The sequence below is a fragment of the Glossina fuscipes genome, unplaced genomic scaffold (genome assembly GCF_014805625.2).
Source record: "Glossina fuscipes isolate IAEA_lab_2018 unplaced genomic scaffold, Yale_Gfus_2 59, whole genome shotgun sequence".
Taxonomy (NCBI): Eukaryota; Metazoa; Arthropoda; class Insecta; order Diptera; family Glossinidae; genus Glossina; species Glossina fuscipes.
In genome coordinates this window covers 5,337,459-5,351,428 of record NW_023998431.1, presented here as the reverse complement: position 1 = coordinate 5,351,428, position 13,970 = coordinate 5,337,459, and the positions used below count along the sequence as shown (strand labels likewise).

General features: G+C 33.3%; 1 protein-coding gene across 11 annotated transcripts in view; it reads left to right on the top strand.

Moving 5' to 3' along the window:
• Nucleotides 1-13,970, top strand: part of LOC119637410 (ecotropic viral integration site 5 ortholog) — a 66,214-nt gene that overhangs the window by 45,027 nt on the left and 7,217 nt on the right. For 3 of the 11 annotated variants that reach the window (XM_038033421.1, XM_038033417.1, XM_038033422.1), the window contains exons 6-12: nt 1-228; nt 301-415; nt 830-847; nt 5,162-5,820; nt 5,901-6,018; nt 6,094-6,192; nt 13,744-13,904. The exon at nt 1-228 is cut by the window's left edge and continues 110 nt beyond it. In XM_038033421.1, the coding sequence (XP_037889349.1) occupies nt 1-228; nt 301-415; nt 830-847; nt 5,162-5,820; nt 5,901-6,018; nt 6,094-6,192; nt 13,744-13,884 (1,378 nt within the window). In that variant the 3' untranslated portion in view covers nt 13,885-13,904. Of the gene's footprint in view, nt 229-300; nt 416-829; nt 848-5,161; nt 5,821-5,900; nt 6,019-6,093; nt 6,193-6,665; nt 6,731-11,176; nt 11,401-11,484; nt 11,720-13,743; nt 13,905-13,970 lie in introns of those variants that run through there. The other 8 variants (XR_005247250.1, XR_005247249.1, XM_038033425.1 and 5 more) reach the window with 8 other exon arrangements.

Genomic DNA, 13,970 nt, shown 5'->3' with positions numbered 1-13,970 from the left:
TCAATTGGCTTATTCCATTAAAATTAATACAAAACGAATGAAAAAAATGGAAAAAGAGTATCAAGATTTAAAAAAGAAAGAACAAGAAGAGATGATTGAATTGCGGCGATTACGTAGAGAAAATCGTTTACTAAAGCAACGTAATGAGCTTTTAGAAGCTGAATCAGCGGAATTGGCCGATCGTTTGGTTAGAGGCCAAGTTTCAAGGGCCGAAGAAGAAGAAACTAGGTACTACTTGTGGCATCCTGTTATGAAGTTTATATTTATTCTCTAATCTTTATTATTATCGCTTTGTAATAGTTTTGCTATACAAACCGAACTTATGCAATTACGTCGCTCCTATTTGGAAGTTTCTCATCAATTGGAGAATGCCAACGAAGAAGTTCGTGGTCTAAGTTTACGTTTACAGGAGAATGTAAGTTCTTTATCATGTTGCTCAAAAATGTGTCCTTTAAACAAAAAAAAAAAAAAACTAACATTCATTCCTTTCGTTTCACATTCTCTTGTGCTCACCCATATGCTGTATCTAATCACTTTATTTGTATTTCTCCTTTAAATGCGTGGAAAATGGCTAAACAATGTAATGTTTTTTTTTCCAATTTTCTTTTTCTATCCGACTTTTTACTTCTATGTTTATATAATAATTAACAAATTACAAACCGTTGTTGCTACATAACTTGGTTGAGGTGCTTAAACATCATGTTCAATACATTTTTTGTACACATATTTTGCAAATATATACACACATAAAACAATTGTAAAAAACTACAAAAATAACAACAACAACAACTACAACAACAACAACTACAACAACTTTAAAAAAAACCAGAATGTATCCCTCGACAGTGTAAGTAAAATATGGACTTGTTCCGTCTTTACAAAAATGCATGCAAAGAACTATAATCTATTTTTAATTCTCCTCGAAAATATTTTATAATTATACTAAAATTTGTTGCTACTATTCTTCGATAATATGAGCATCTTACAGTGTACTGAAATCTTACAATGAGGGCCTTCCAAAAGCATTTACCTATCCCTCTGACACATTGGAAGTTTCTTTTACGCGCGGTGTACTACATTCTTCTTCTCAATCTTCTTTCCTTTTCGCATAAAAAATCAAATTCTGCATGTTATATATATGAATGAGAAAATAGTGTATTTGATTTAACAAGAGCTAATAGTAAGGGAAAGTACATTTTAAATGAATGAGATAACTTTTGTTGTTTTTCTCCATATGATGAACACACCAATGTAAGGATGATTGACATTCGAGTTTGAGGTTCGGGTTTTTGTCAAAAAATCGCAAGTTTGTGTTCTTGCTAAATTATGATTTATTGCGAAGTAAAAAAGAACAACCAACGAAACGAAGATAACAACACTAAATAAAAGTAAAGACACTATGTTATCGCCCGACCTACCATTAAACGCCCTAGACCATTTCGTTTAATGCATTTATTCAAATAATGGGTTTTTAAAATAAGTGGTCGGTAGTTGTCCAAAAAGTAGCTGAGATTAAAAGAGTGTACCAAGCTTCATTACAATGCTTCAAAAATGGCGGGCTCTCGGTTGAACGTAAATTCAAGACAAGCCGGGTGAACGAACCGATACACCATCTCAAGCGGTATAACAATAAGAAGTTGTTCTATCTCAAGCTCTTCTGGCTGTTGTATACATCCGCACAAACTTAATACACCTTTGTACCACAAGCGGTGTAGGGTATAATCGAAATATTAAAGAAACAGAAAAGCGCATATAAAGCAAATTAGGGTTTACCGTGAGCCGCTAAGCTGTTGCAAACATGCCAAAGGTTGCCTGTCGATAATAATGAACACGTTTAGTTTAATTTATGAATCATACGAACCTTTAAAAAATGAAAGTTACTTAATTTATTACGTAAGCAAGGCATTAAGGAGAATTGATTTGATGGTAGTAATATAGTCGGACACTCAAATTTAAATTATAGATATCTTTGAGATGTTTACAAGGAACCCACCCTTAACAGGTTGAAAACCTCGCAGTTATCTGCATTGGCTGCCTTATAGGAAAATAAAGCTTGTAGAAGAACAATGAATTTCCAACCAATAAAGTTCATTAAACCGGCGAGTCGAGTCAATGATATTGTTTTCCAAGTTACCTAGGAAGGCGACATCTAACCTATAAATCTAAGTTTGCGAAGTGAATTAATTCTAAGAGTAATTATGTATTTGCATAAGATGATAAACAGACTTATCCAACTCAATCCAAATTATTAAGGGCAGAATTGAAAGAATTGCTTCTGAACTGATTCTATTGAATCAACATAAAATCAGTAGAGCGGATATTATACGACCACGACATATTTAAGCACTTGTCTTACGAAACTTATGTTTAGCCTTTTTGCAATGTACAGATCGTCAAGTTCTCTACACCATCGTTTAATAAAGTCCAGCGCTGATCTGGCGTTGGATTCTACATACAAATGAAATCGTAATTTTTGGTCAAATACAACCCCGAAATCAGTGAACGAATCTATCGATCGTGAAGCTATCGATAGAAAATGGACTCCTCCTTAAGGATGCAAATTGTGTTTTTTTTTTTTTGAATTTAATTTCGTAAGATTACACGAGCACGATGTGGCCGAATCAGGTGAATCAGATGGATGGAGAGAGAAGTGCGATTTTAGGTGAAGGGAGGAGAACAATTTGTTATCGTCAGCGTATTTTACAATATGGCCTGATTTCACCGTCATGGGGGACCATTAATGCATGTATTGCGAACAATTAGAAAGGGCGTTAAGCACAGCTTTTAAGGCATAACATATATCAAGACTATGGAATATGCATATGCCTCTAGAGTTTTTTATAATCAATTTAGTGTTTTACGTATTTCGAAGATTGTATATAGTATATGGGAATTTTGGGGATGATGCAAAGATGAGACCTCAATAAGTGTTTTTCTGTCTTTTCTGCTTTTAAAGTTCTTCTTTCTGAAATGCGTTTACTTCTCTGAAATATTTTATAGCATATTTCGTACATTGTAATTTTTCTTCTCAACTCAATACACACACTTAATGGCAACTATACATTTTTTTATACCCCATACCGCTTTTGGTATAGGATCCATTACGTTCGTGTCGATGGTGGGTCGCAAGATAAACCCACCTCACGTTACAATAATCGACTCGAAATCATTTTTTAATTTGGTTTAAGCTTCCCCGTCTGGCTGCCCATCTGCTGTCTATCTGTTTGTTCAAGCTATAGGTTAGAAATTTGTGAGATATTTTAATAAAATTTGGTACTTAGATGTATTATGACCCAATGACAAAATTTATCGAAAATCGATTGGACCTGATCGCTTTCACGATCACTTCTCGTATAATGCTTTATTTTGAAAAAGTGTTTAATGAAAAAAATTTGTAAACTCCAAAATTTCTACCCAAAATAACATAAAATAATAAAGTGAAATATTTGAATCGGAAGCGTCAGTGTTTTGAATCCTGCTTCATATAGTGGCTCCCACGAAAAGTACGGATTCTTCAAGGCCTTATATAGGGAAAAGGTTTCATTTTTAACGATTTATCATGAAAATTTGCCGATAATTATAATGCTATTGATACTGCAGCATATTTCGACTACGTAGCTCGACTGTTTAAGCGCTAAGTAAATAAGAACTTTTCTGAAATATAGATAGGTCTAGCAACACACTTTATTATGACATGAAGAACACGAAGGTTGGTGGAGTATATAGTTAAATTTTGTACATCGTAAATATGAAATCTACGAAGATTTGTATTAGCGAAGTGCGTGGTGTAGAGAATTAAATAATTGTTGGCCATGCTCGACTACAATGTTTTTGTTTGCTTATAAAATAAAGCATGATTTCAATTTTTTATTCATGTTTGTATTTTCTAATGTTATTCAACTTTTATAATCGCTTTATTCAGCTTTCAATCCCGCTCAATTATCAGCTTAGTAGCTTAGCAACGATGCGAACAAGTGTTAAGATAGTCCATCTTTTCGCAAAGGCAGAAAATGGGGCAACGCATGGCAGACAAGCTTCACGGGGAAAAAATAATCAAAATATATCTAATCCGCATCAATACCACGCCGTGCTCGTTGAACAAACGATAATATCAATTTTTCCATGTCATTTCTCGGAGAGAGCTCAATGTTTCTCGTAATGGTTTCTTCGACTTCAACTGCATTTATTGTCATGAAACCGTCTTTTTATGGCTAATGCCAGCTTTAAAAACGAGAAATATTTATAAGTGCAAACACTCAAAAATTCACGAACAGCGACGACACTACGCAATAGTTTCTCTAAAGTGTGTTTGTTTAAGCAGTTTATCAAAAGTTTCATTACTCATATTTTACGCGTATTTACTTTCCTTAGCTTTGCATATCAGAAACACATTGTAGGCATGCATTGTCAACGCACTTTTATCTATTGGCAGATCAGGCTTTGGATTGTCTCACGAAGCATCACTACCGTCCTGAAATTGCCTATGCTTGATTTATACGCAATTGAATGCACCTGTCAGGGAATAAGCAATCATCCATATAAGCTTTTTCGATCCGTTAAAATGTTTCTCTGAGAGATTTACCTACAGTAAAACAAAAATCAATATTTGCTCGTCATGTTTTTGTGACGAGCTGGCATGAAAACGCTTTGATCGATTCCGATGATCACCTTGTTTTTCTGAAGCAGATAGAGCAGATATATAAATTTTCGATTATATATCATTATATATTGCTTCAATAGCTGACACACTAGTGATGTTTCTGTTTATAAATTCACAGCACTCTGTTGCCTTTCCAAAGTTTTGCGTGCTGGTTCGATAGAAGCATTTCCCGTTCATTTTGTAGAAAAGATGTAGAAATTGTCTTTTCTACTCAGCATTGGCTTTGTACCGATAGATATTTGAAATTTGTGCCGCACAAAATACTCGAGTTTCCAAATCATTTTTTTATTAAATATGTAAGTTTCGAAGGCTGAGCTTGATTCAGTTTTCATCGCTTTAATTAATAAAATTATTTTTTATTATCCATGATTTAGTACATTTGCTACTTATTCGCATCTGCTAACACTATTTCAGATATAGTTTTTGAAAAGCGCATGTACTTTTATTAAAACTATTTTTTATTTGTAAAATTAAATAATTCAAAATTCTTTATCAATGTAGAATAATTCCCGCCAATCATCGTTAGATGAATTGTGTATGAAAGAAGAGGCACTTAAGCAACGCGATGAAATGGTGTCTTGTCTATTGGAAGAGTTGGTTAAAGTGCGACAAAGTTTAGCTGAAAGTGAAGATCAAATACGCAGTCTTAAAGGCAAAATTGAAGAGCTTGAGGAAGATAAGAAAACACTGCGTGAGACTACCCCCGATAATTCCGTAGCACATTTGCAAGACGAACTAATTGCTAGTAAACTGAGAGAGGCGGAGGCAAGTCTCTCATTAAAAGATCTCAAACAACGTGTTCAAGAGTTAAGCACTCAATGGCAACGTCAACTTCAAGAGCAACGTAACGATCATAATTCACATCCTGTAGATTCTACGCCAAAGAAATTATTAACGAATCTCTTCGATTCATCCAAATCTAATGAACATGCACAAAAGCTTGAAGAAGAACTTATGACAACGCGAATCAGAGAAATGGAGACACTGACTGAATTAAAAGAATTACGTTTAAAAGTAATGGAATTAGAAACGCAAGTTCAAGTATCAACCAATCAGTTGCGACGCCAAGATGAGGAGAACAAAAAATTGCGAGAAGAATTAGAAACCGCTTTGACACGCGAAAAAGAAATGGCCAACAAAGCTAGGGAACAGCAACACAGGTTAAACAGATAAGCGCACATCGATTCAAATTCGTTAATATTTCAATAATTTTAAATGTAAAATTGCTTCTTTATTGCAGATATTCGGATCTAGAGTCCCGTATGAAGGATGAATTGATGAATGTTAAAATTAAATTTACTGAACAATCTCAGACGGTGGCCGAGCTGAAACAGGAGATCTCTAGATTAGAAACAAAGGTCGTTTGAAAAATCCTAATAAATTGAAAATTCCATATTGGCAATGAAATCAATGCTTCTCTTTCCTCTCACTAGAATTCAGAAATGTTGGCTGAAGGCGAGCTACGTTCTAATTTAGATGAATCCGATAAGGTACGTGACCTACAAGATAAAATTGCCGATCTTAAAGCAGAGGTATGCTAACACAAATTTCATACTACTTTTCTATAATTTTCTTTATACTGTTTTCTGAGCGAAATATTGAAAATCTTTGTAAATGACAATTTTTCCGTTTCGCGCTTTTAAAACACTTGGCTAAGAGCTGTCGAGATTTTCTCTTTCTATCTTTTCTTTTATTTTTATTTATGTTTATTTTTTTATTTTTTTTTTTTTTTACTATCATTACCGTCTGTTTGTTTTTAACACACGTTATTTGCTTCCTTTCTTTGATTGAATTTGTATTAATTTCACGCATTAAACATTAATCGAAACATAAGCTCGTTCACGCAAACACATAAATTTCATTATTTCAGTTACTTTTAAATTTTATTTCAATGTACGGTTCATATTTACGTAACGAATTTTTCTCTAACTCTGCCGTGTCTTGTTCACGAAGGAAAGAAAAATGTGTACATATTTTTTATAAATTTCCGCCTATATTTTTGTAGTATCCCACGCCAATAACAAGCCCAGATACTGAACCGTGGAAATGGATAAGCTAAACGTGTAACAGGTCATTAAGCAATTACATTCACTCAAAAGAAAAAACAATATATATATCGAATAAAGAAAATTGAGTTTTCTTTTTGTATCCGGAATGCATATTGCTTTAGTTTTTCATAAATTAATTTACATAAATTGATTTGTTCACCTCATTTCTATAGTAGCAAGAAAACTGTTTGCATGATTGTCCTCTATAAATGTAATTATATATATATATATATATATATATATATATATATATATTAGATAATCAACCCTAGACCTATTCATATTTAATTTAGATAAATTCCTTCTTTTTTTTTTTTTCTTAATGCTTAAAATGCTAATTGAAATAGTGATTTGAGAGAACGTGTGAATTATGCTTAAAAATTCGTTATATAAATTTTTTATATTTAGTAAAACGTTCTAAAAATTGTGTTAATCGGCCCAGGCTTCTTTACCCGATCACAATTGTTAATGCGATTGTTAATTGGGGACTCTTAGCATACACTTCTTCGCTCTAATACACCTGAGGAGTTGATGATGGGCTTTTGGCAACTGCAAGTTTTCCTTTAATTTTTGCAAATTGTAGAGATATAGAAACAACTTTTATTTTTATTGGATTTAGACATAAGATATGTGCAATTTTGGTCCATAATGTCGTCACTTTCACTAACTAATTTGTTCATACTTTTTGCGGAATTTATCATAGCTGTCTACAATATTTACACAACATTAATTGACCTCTAAACAATATAATTATTCAAGAAAATCGCAATTGGCGGCAATAAGATATTCACTCCAGCGTCAAAAACCGAATACAGACCCAAATCAAATATTCAGATTGATTATTGTTACTGTCAAAGCATACTTGTACGAAAAAGTTGTGTTAAAGAATCAAAATCTGCCCAGCTTAATGGCAAAGAATACAAGGGAAAGTCGTCATAGAAGTTTCGCCAAGTCTTCTCTTAAAGTGACGCGCCTTTCCGTGAAGTGACAGAGTCTTGCAGAATATAACATTAGTTTTGAACATTTGTTTTTTCCTCATATTTTTTGAGGTTTGCCACAATTCAAGACGAACTTCATGTACCGAAGATTTGGCACAATCGAGAATATTGATTCTGAATCAATGTGTATCAAGAAAAACTTGATAATAACTGTAAGTTTCTTCATTTCTTAAGCTATTTTGTAGTCCTCTATTGATGATCTGAAAAGGAAACAAAAAAAAAAATGTTCTGCGGATATGAGCGTAATTAGATAATCTATCATGTGTCGTATATAAAGTTTGTGCAGTCGTATGTAATACACAGAATATGAGATAGATGATATCTCTCTTCACGTTGGTAATTACATGAACTTAATTTGAGGCGAAGGAATCAGCTCAGTTTCCGGCTTGCTAAAATTTTCCGATATTTTGTGTACGCTGATCTTGGCATTTCTATTCCTTTTTCTATTTCCCCGTCGCTTCACAGTCTTCGTGTAATATGGATCCGGGGATTGTCTAACTCGCCAGGGGGCGTAATACGCTTAAAGTAGCTTGGGCCACCGTGGGGTATTAGCCTTTCAGGCAGGTACCCACGTTAAACCCTTGCCACAATTCTGTAATATGGATCCAAGGTATGCAAACTTGCAAAATCCTTTCCACATTTTAATCACTAATTCATAGAGCGGCATTTACATACGAAATTTTCGCCCGACTTACGATCATAAATTTGATTTTGCTAACATTTAGGTTTAACCCAAAGCTATTGCTTTGATCATTAATAGCTTGAATCATCACCTACAGATCCTGCACATTGTTGAAATAAGTTTAAGTTAAAGTTAAAAGTTAATTGCGTTAAAATAAAATTGCGATCTTTTGAAATTGTTTCATCATTCTCTCGAATACACCAAAAAGGATAAGGTGTCTGTCTATCTATCACTGCAAGTGTACAAAAATATGACATTCGAGCCTTTTTATCAATTTTAAATGAATTGCTGGGCTTATTGATGTAGACCAATTTTAGACCGCATCAAATCTATTAGTCAGATAAATATTTGTATTAAATTTCATAACGATCTCTGACAATGTATAATTTTGCAAAATTTTTCCATTGTTTACACTTGGCTTCATGCACTTTTTAACGACTTTGAATGTGTGGTTTAAAAGTAAGTAGCATTTCGTAATTTTTAAACAGAAAGTGGAACTCAATAGCTTCGGTAGTTCTAGTGCCAATAAATTATAATAAACTGTCCGCAGAGCAAGTAGCAAACTGGCAAAAGCAGTCGTATATATTGACGTACATTTAAAGGAATACATATGTGAAAACAAGTAAAAATACTATAGTGGGACGTGGTCCACCATTAAATACCCTACACCACTTCGTTTAATACCATTGTTTATGTAGCGACTTTTTAAAATAAGCTGCTACATGATAAATAGTCCAATCCGAAACATTTCCAATACCGTTCGTCTACCTTAGGCCAAAACACTTTACTGTACCAAATTTCATCCAAGTGTTTAGAAAATTGCGACCTGTAAATTGAACAAAAGAAAACTGAGCGAACGATCGGGCAGACGAACTTAGATTGATTTAGAAGGTAACTCTGAATTTATCGGTATTGTAAAAGATGGATCTGTCTCTACGCCTTTTGGGGCGCAAACTTAATATACTCTTGTAGTACTACAAGTGGTGTAGAGTGTAATTGGAAACTAAGTTTTTCCTGCGTTGTTAAATATTGAAGGTTGATCTATACGGTACAAAAGGCTGAAATACTGTTTGCTAAACGATTGTTCGTAGTAAACACAATCGGCAGCGCTCGGTACTCATTTGAAATTTTTCAATTATTGCTTAAGGTTTCTTTTGTTTTTACATCGAACTACAGTTATAAGGTTTTGCGAGACACTGGCGGCTAGAAAGAAGAGAGAAATGGAAAGAGGCGCAATATGTTCTAATAAAATATTTATTGAAAAAAGTTATACATATGTATTCATTTAATACGATAATTTTCCCTACATTCTTCTATCATATTATTCTATTATATTTATTTATCTATTTATTTTTGTATTTATTTTCTTTCTTTTTCACTTTCCCTGTGTACCCTTGTAATGGGCATCAAGAAAAATTATTCGCCTATTTAACATCCGCACGGCATATATACAAAGTTCACTCTAAAGCCGCCAATAAAGCGTTTTCTTATTATTTACATATATTACCTTTGATTAAATTTAATTTTATTAAAAGCAGCCTCATACAGGAATTGACATTCGTTCAAACTCTATCGTAACGTTCGCTATGCTCACCCGATGTAGCTGCTGTACGAGGTGTGCTCAAAAAAAAAATGTTTACGTTTCATTTTCCCTCAAAAATAGTGCGAGAACTTACGATGCATCCCACAAACGTATTCGAAGAAAATTGTGGGCAAAGCGGTGATATTTGACCGAACTTAATGTGGCCTTTCCGGTCTTGCGTCTTCTGGCCGCTTTCATTGGTCTCGACGTCATAACCATATACCCATGTTTCGTCATCAGTTATGACCCTTTCGAATAAATTTAGATCTCATGCAATGCTTCTTTTAGTCAAAATTTCGCAAATTTCGGAACAGTCCTTGCGGCCACAAGTGTCGTCCCCAGAACATCGAAAAAAATTGCATGGCATGAGCCAGCCGATACGTCGACATCCTCAGCAACTTCTCTAATAGTGACTTGGTAAATCCTCCATAACAATTTTCTTCACTACTTCAGTCATCGTCATCAACATCTTCTCAGCCTTCTGTGACAAGTTTATACCACTTATAGCATTTTTGTGCTCAAACTAGGCGCGCCAAATGCCACATTGAACATTTAAAGCGAGTTAAGGCATTTCATTTTATTTTCGAGACTAAATTTAATCCAAATCCTTTGATCCATTTTTTTCGATAGCAACAAATCGCTATGCGCCCCAAAACACATCTAACCTTTGCATGCGTCAAAAAGAAACTCCAAAGGCAAAACAGTTGAGAATGTCAATATATGTTGGGAACATGTGCGGCATATATGATACTGTGTGCAAAAAGTAAGACCAATGCTCAAGTTAAATTGCGCGGGTATACCGAATACTGGAAACTTTTTCTTTCTATAAATTGCTAACAATATAACAGACATTTGTCTCAGATTTCACATCATAAACATCGTTCGCATTTCAACTGCATGGCTACTTTGAAGAAAATGGAATAGATTTCGAAGATTAGATTTTAAAAAGAAAAAAAAAAAATTGGTGTTACTTTTTGTACGCAGTAGCAGATCGTAGATTTATAGGCAAGAAGTTTTTAAAAAAATTGGATTTCGAGTTTGATTTCATTTCCTTTATAAGACGCTTAATCTCGATATCCGTGAATTAGGTTTTCCTTGTTTTTGTGCAATTGACTTTTTAATGTATCCTATACCTAGTTGTTAATAAAGTAATTCCCTATTTTTACATATACGCACATACCCTACAATCTGGTTTATACCGGTAAGCTAACGTTGACTGAGAAATGATGACAAAATTGTAAAGGAACTTTCCTGTCTATCCCAATTCAATTGGCAAGAACGTATGGAGAAAATCCTTGAGGGGATTTCGCCGACGCTGTTTTCATTAAAGTAACACTTTCAAAAGATAGGAAACATTTATTAACACACACTAACCATATCAACGAAATGCGGTTTCCTATGCATAGTGCAGCGACCAATACTTCCCGAAAGTAAGTAAAATTTTTGTGTTGCTAACATTGCTTGACAACAATCGGTCTCAACATTTCTCTAATATTCCGATGTCTTTTTTATAGAACGGTTTCTCAAGCTACTCAAAATCCATTTCAGTTTCCGCAACGACCTTATCGTCTGGCTCAAATGTTTTTTGTGAAGTATTTTTTTAAAATTATCAACGGATAACTGGCAGCGCTGAGAATCAGATTTGAAGAATACACTAGATGGGGGCAGCAAAGTCGAACTTCAAATTGTGACATGATAGTGCACTTGCTCCATTGTGGCTAAACCTGGCCCCATCCTTCTTTTGATAACGTAATGACATCAAATATCTCTTACAAGTTCACTTTTCGATCATCAAGCATAATTTTTAGAATTTTTTTTTTTGGATAATTTCTAATCACCACGGTAATCATGAATAACATTTGAGTATGTACTACGTTCAGCCTCGCGTCCGTGTCCATACGACCCAGTTTACATTCAGCAAATCACCACGATCTGTTTTTTCGGTGGGGAAGCATCGCTTTCGCTTCAGTACTTTTCAACTTAATTCTGAGCTTGTGCGGTATTTTTCCCCATAAAAGAACAATGTCTCATCTACACAAAAAACTTTGATATTTGCATCTATTTCAAAATAACAAAAGTTACGTCATAAAATCAATCCAACTCGTAAACGAGTGATTGAAAAGCGTCGTTTGTTGAGTTGTGGCATTTTCTCAAAACGGTCTACGTATGCCAGGAATTGTTGACCAATGTATTATGTTTCAAATCATGTTTTTATGGATTTCCATAGCATTTTACAAATTAAAATACCTATTTACCCCTGCTTTACATATACATGATTTCTCTTAATTGTGGATGATTTGTTGGTCGGATTTATTCGAATTTGACGACATGCTACTAACCAATAAAGAGACCGACTTTAATTTAATGAGCGTACTTGGGATTATAACAGCGTCAGCGGTGGATAGAAAAGCAGTTATGTCCGAATTAATATGAGGATATTTGATACTTACGAGATTATCTGTTGTTTGTTTCCATGCGTTACATACTTTCGTTATTTTTTTTGCTACTATCTCTTTGGTGTTTATATTTCGTGTGCGTGAGGCCTTTAGTTCACATCCCACAACATTATAGACGAGGTGGAAATTCTTTGATGATAAATATAAAAAAGGTGAAAATCTAAAAAAAATTTAATAAATATAAATAGTATTCTGCACAGATCTGCTCTATGTTATTAGTATTTGATTGAAAAAAAAAAAAAACTTTATCTACCCACTCAGCAAAATTCACAAGCAATCCAATTAACTGAATTGTGAAGTGTAGAAAACGCTGCTTCACACATAATTATAGTTTTTCACAATTACATTTTATATGTTATATATATGCCCAACTATTTTTAACATTCCTTCGAAAAATTGTGGAAAAAAATCGCGCCAAAACATACATGCGGCATACGATAAATTTGGAGATAAGTTGCACAACCTTAAAAAATCGTGTAAGATGAAAACACTCTAAATATTTTCCAAAAAATCCGTGCAAAAAATATAATGACGAAGTCCACTTCACAGTTTTATAAAACAAGAACAATTCATTTTTATTACAGAAAATTAAGATTAACGTAGAGTGAAAATTCAATCAATAAGTGCAATATATAAAAAAGTATTCATCGCTATATGGTAACAAGGGCACACATTTATTACGGAAAAGATCAAAAATACTTTCATCAGCAGATATGTGAGATATGTGTAGCACAACTGTCGAGTTTAATTTGTTGCTGTACACTTAAGCTTCTGTAAGACATTGTCAAGATTGGAATTAAAAAAAAAATGATTCTTGAGATTCAAGCTAGAACAAAGAATTCGTGTAAAAACATGTCTTTTTTTTTATTGATCAACCATGTTATTTCAAAATCGGACAAAAAATACAGTGTAAAAAAGACCGTGCAAAAAAGATTTGGTTGTATATAATCTTGGAAATCTTCGGAATTTTGTTTTTTGTATTGTTGATAATTGTTTATTTCGTAGGTAATTGTGTATTTTGACAAAATACATACGATATTTCCTATTTCCTATTTTCGATATGAACTCATTTAGTCATAAATTCTCTTAAATGAAAAAGTATTATATAATAGTAATAAAAGTAAATTATCATTTTTTTTTTTAATAGAAACAAGCACATTAACTTTTATTTTTTTATATACCTAGGCAAAATTCCGCCAAAGTCTGTATATTCGTATTAGCGCTTTTTAAGCATTCGGAAGCATGTTCATATTAAATTAAAGAAAAATAACTGAAGAATTTTTCCTTAAAAAAAAAAATTAATAATATTTATTACAGCTAACAGCCTTAAAAAGTCGTGGTAAATTTCTACCTAGTACGAAGCTGAGAAGTCCATCAATACAGTCGATTGAATCCGCGGAAAGTGATTTTAATGAATTAATGAGCATGCGACGAGAAAGTACAGAATTGTCATCATAATATTTATTGATAATAATTTTTTTAAAATTATTTATAATATAAAATCTGGCAAAAATTAAATTGCAAAAGAAAAATGAAAATAAATT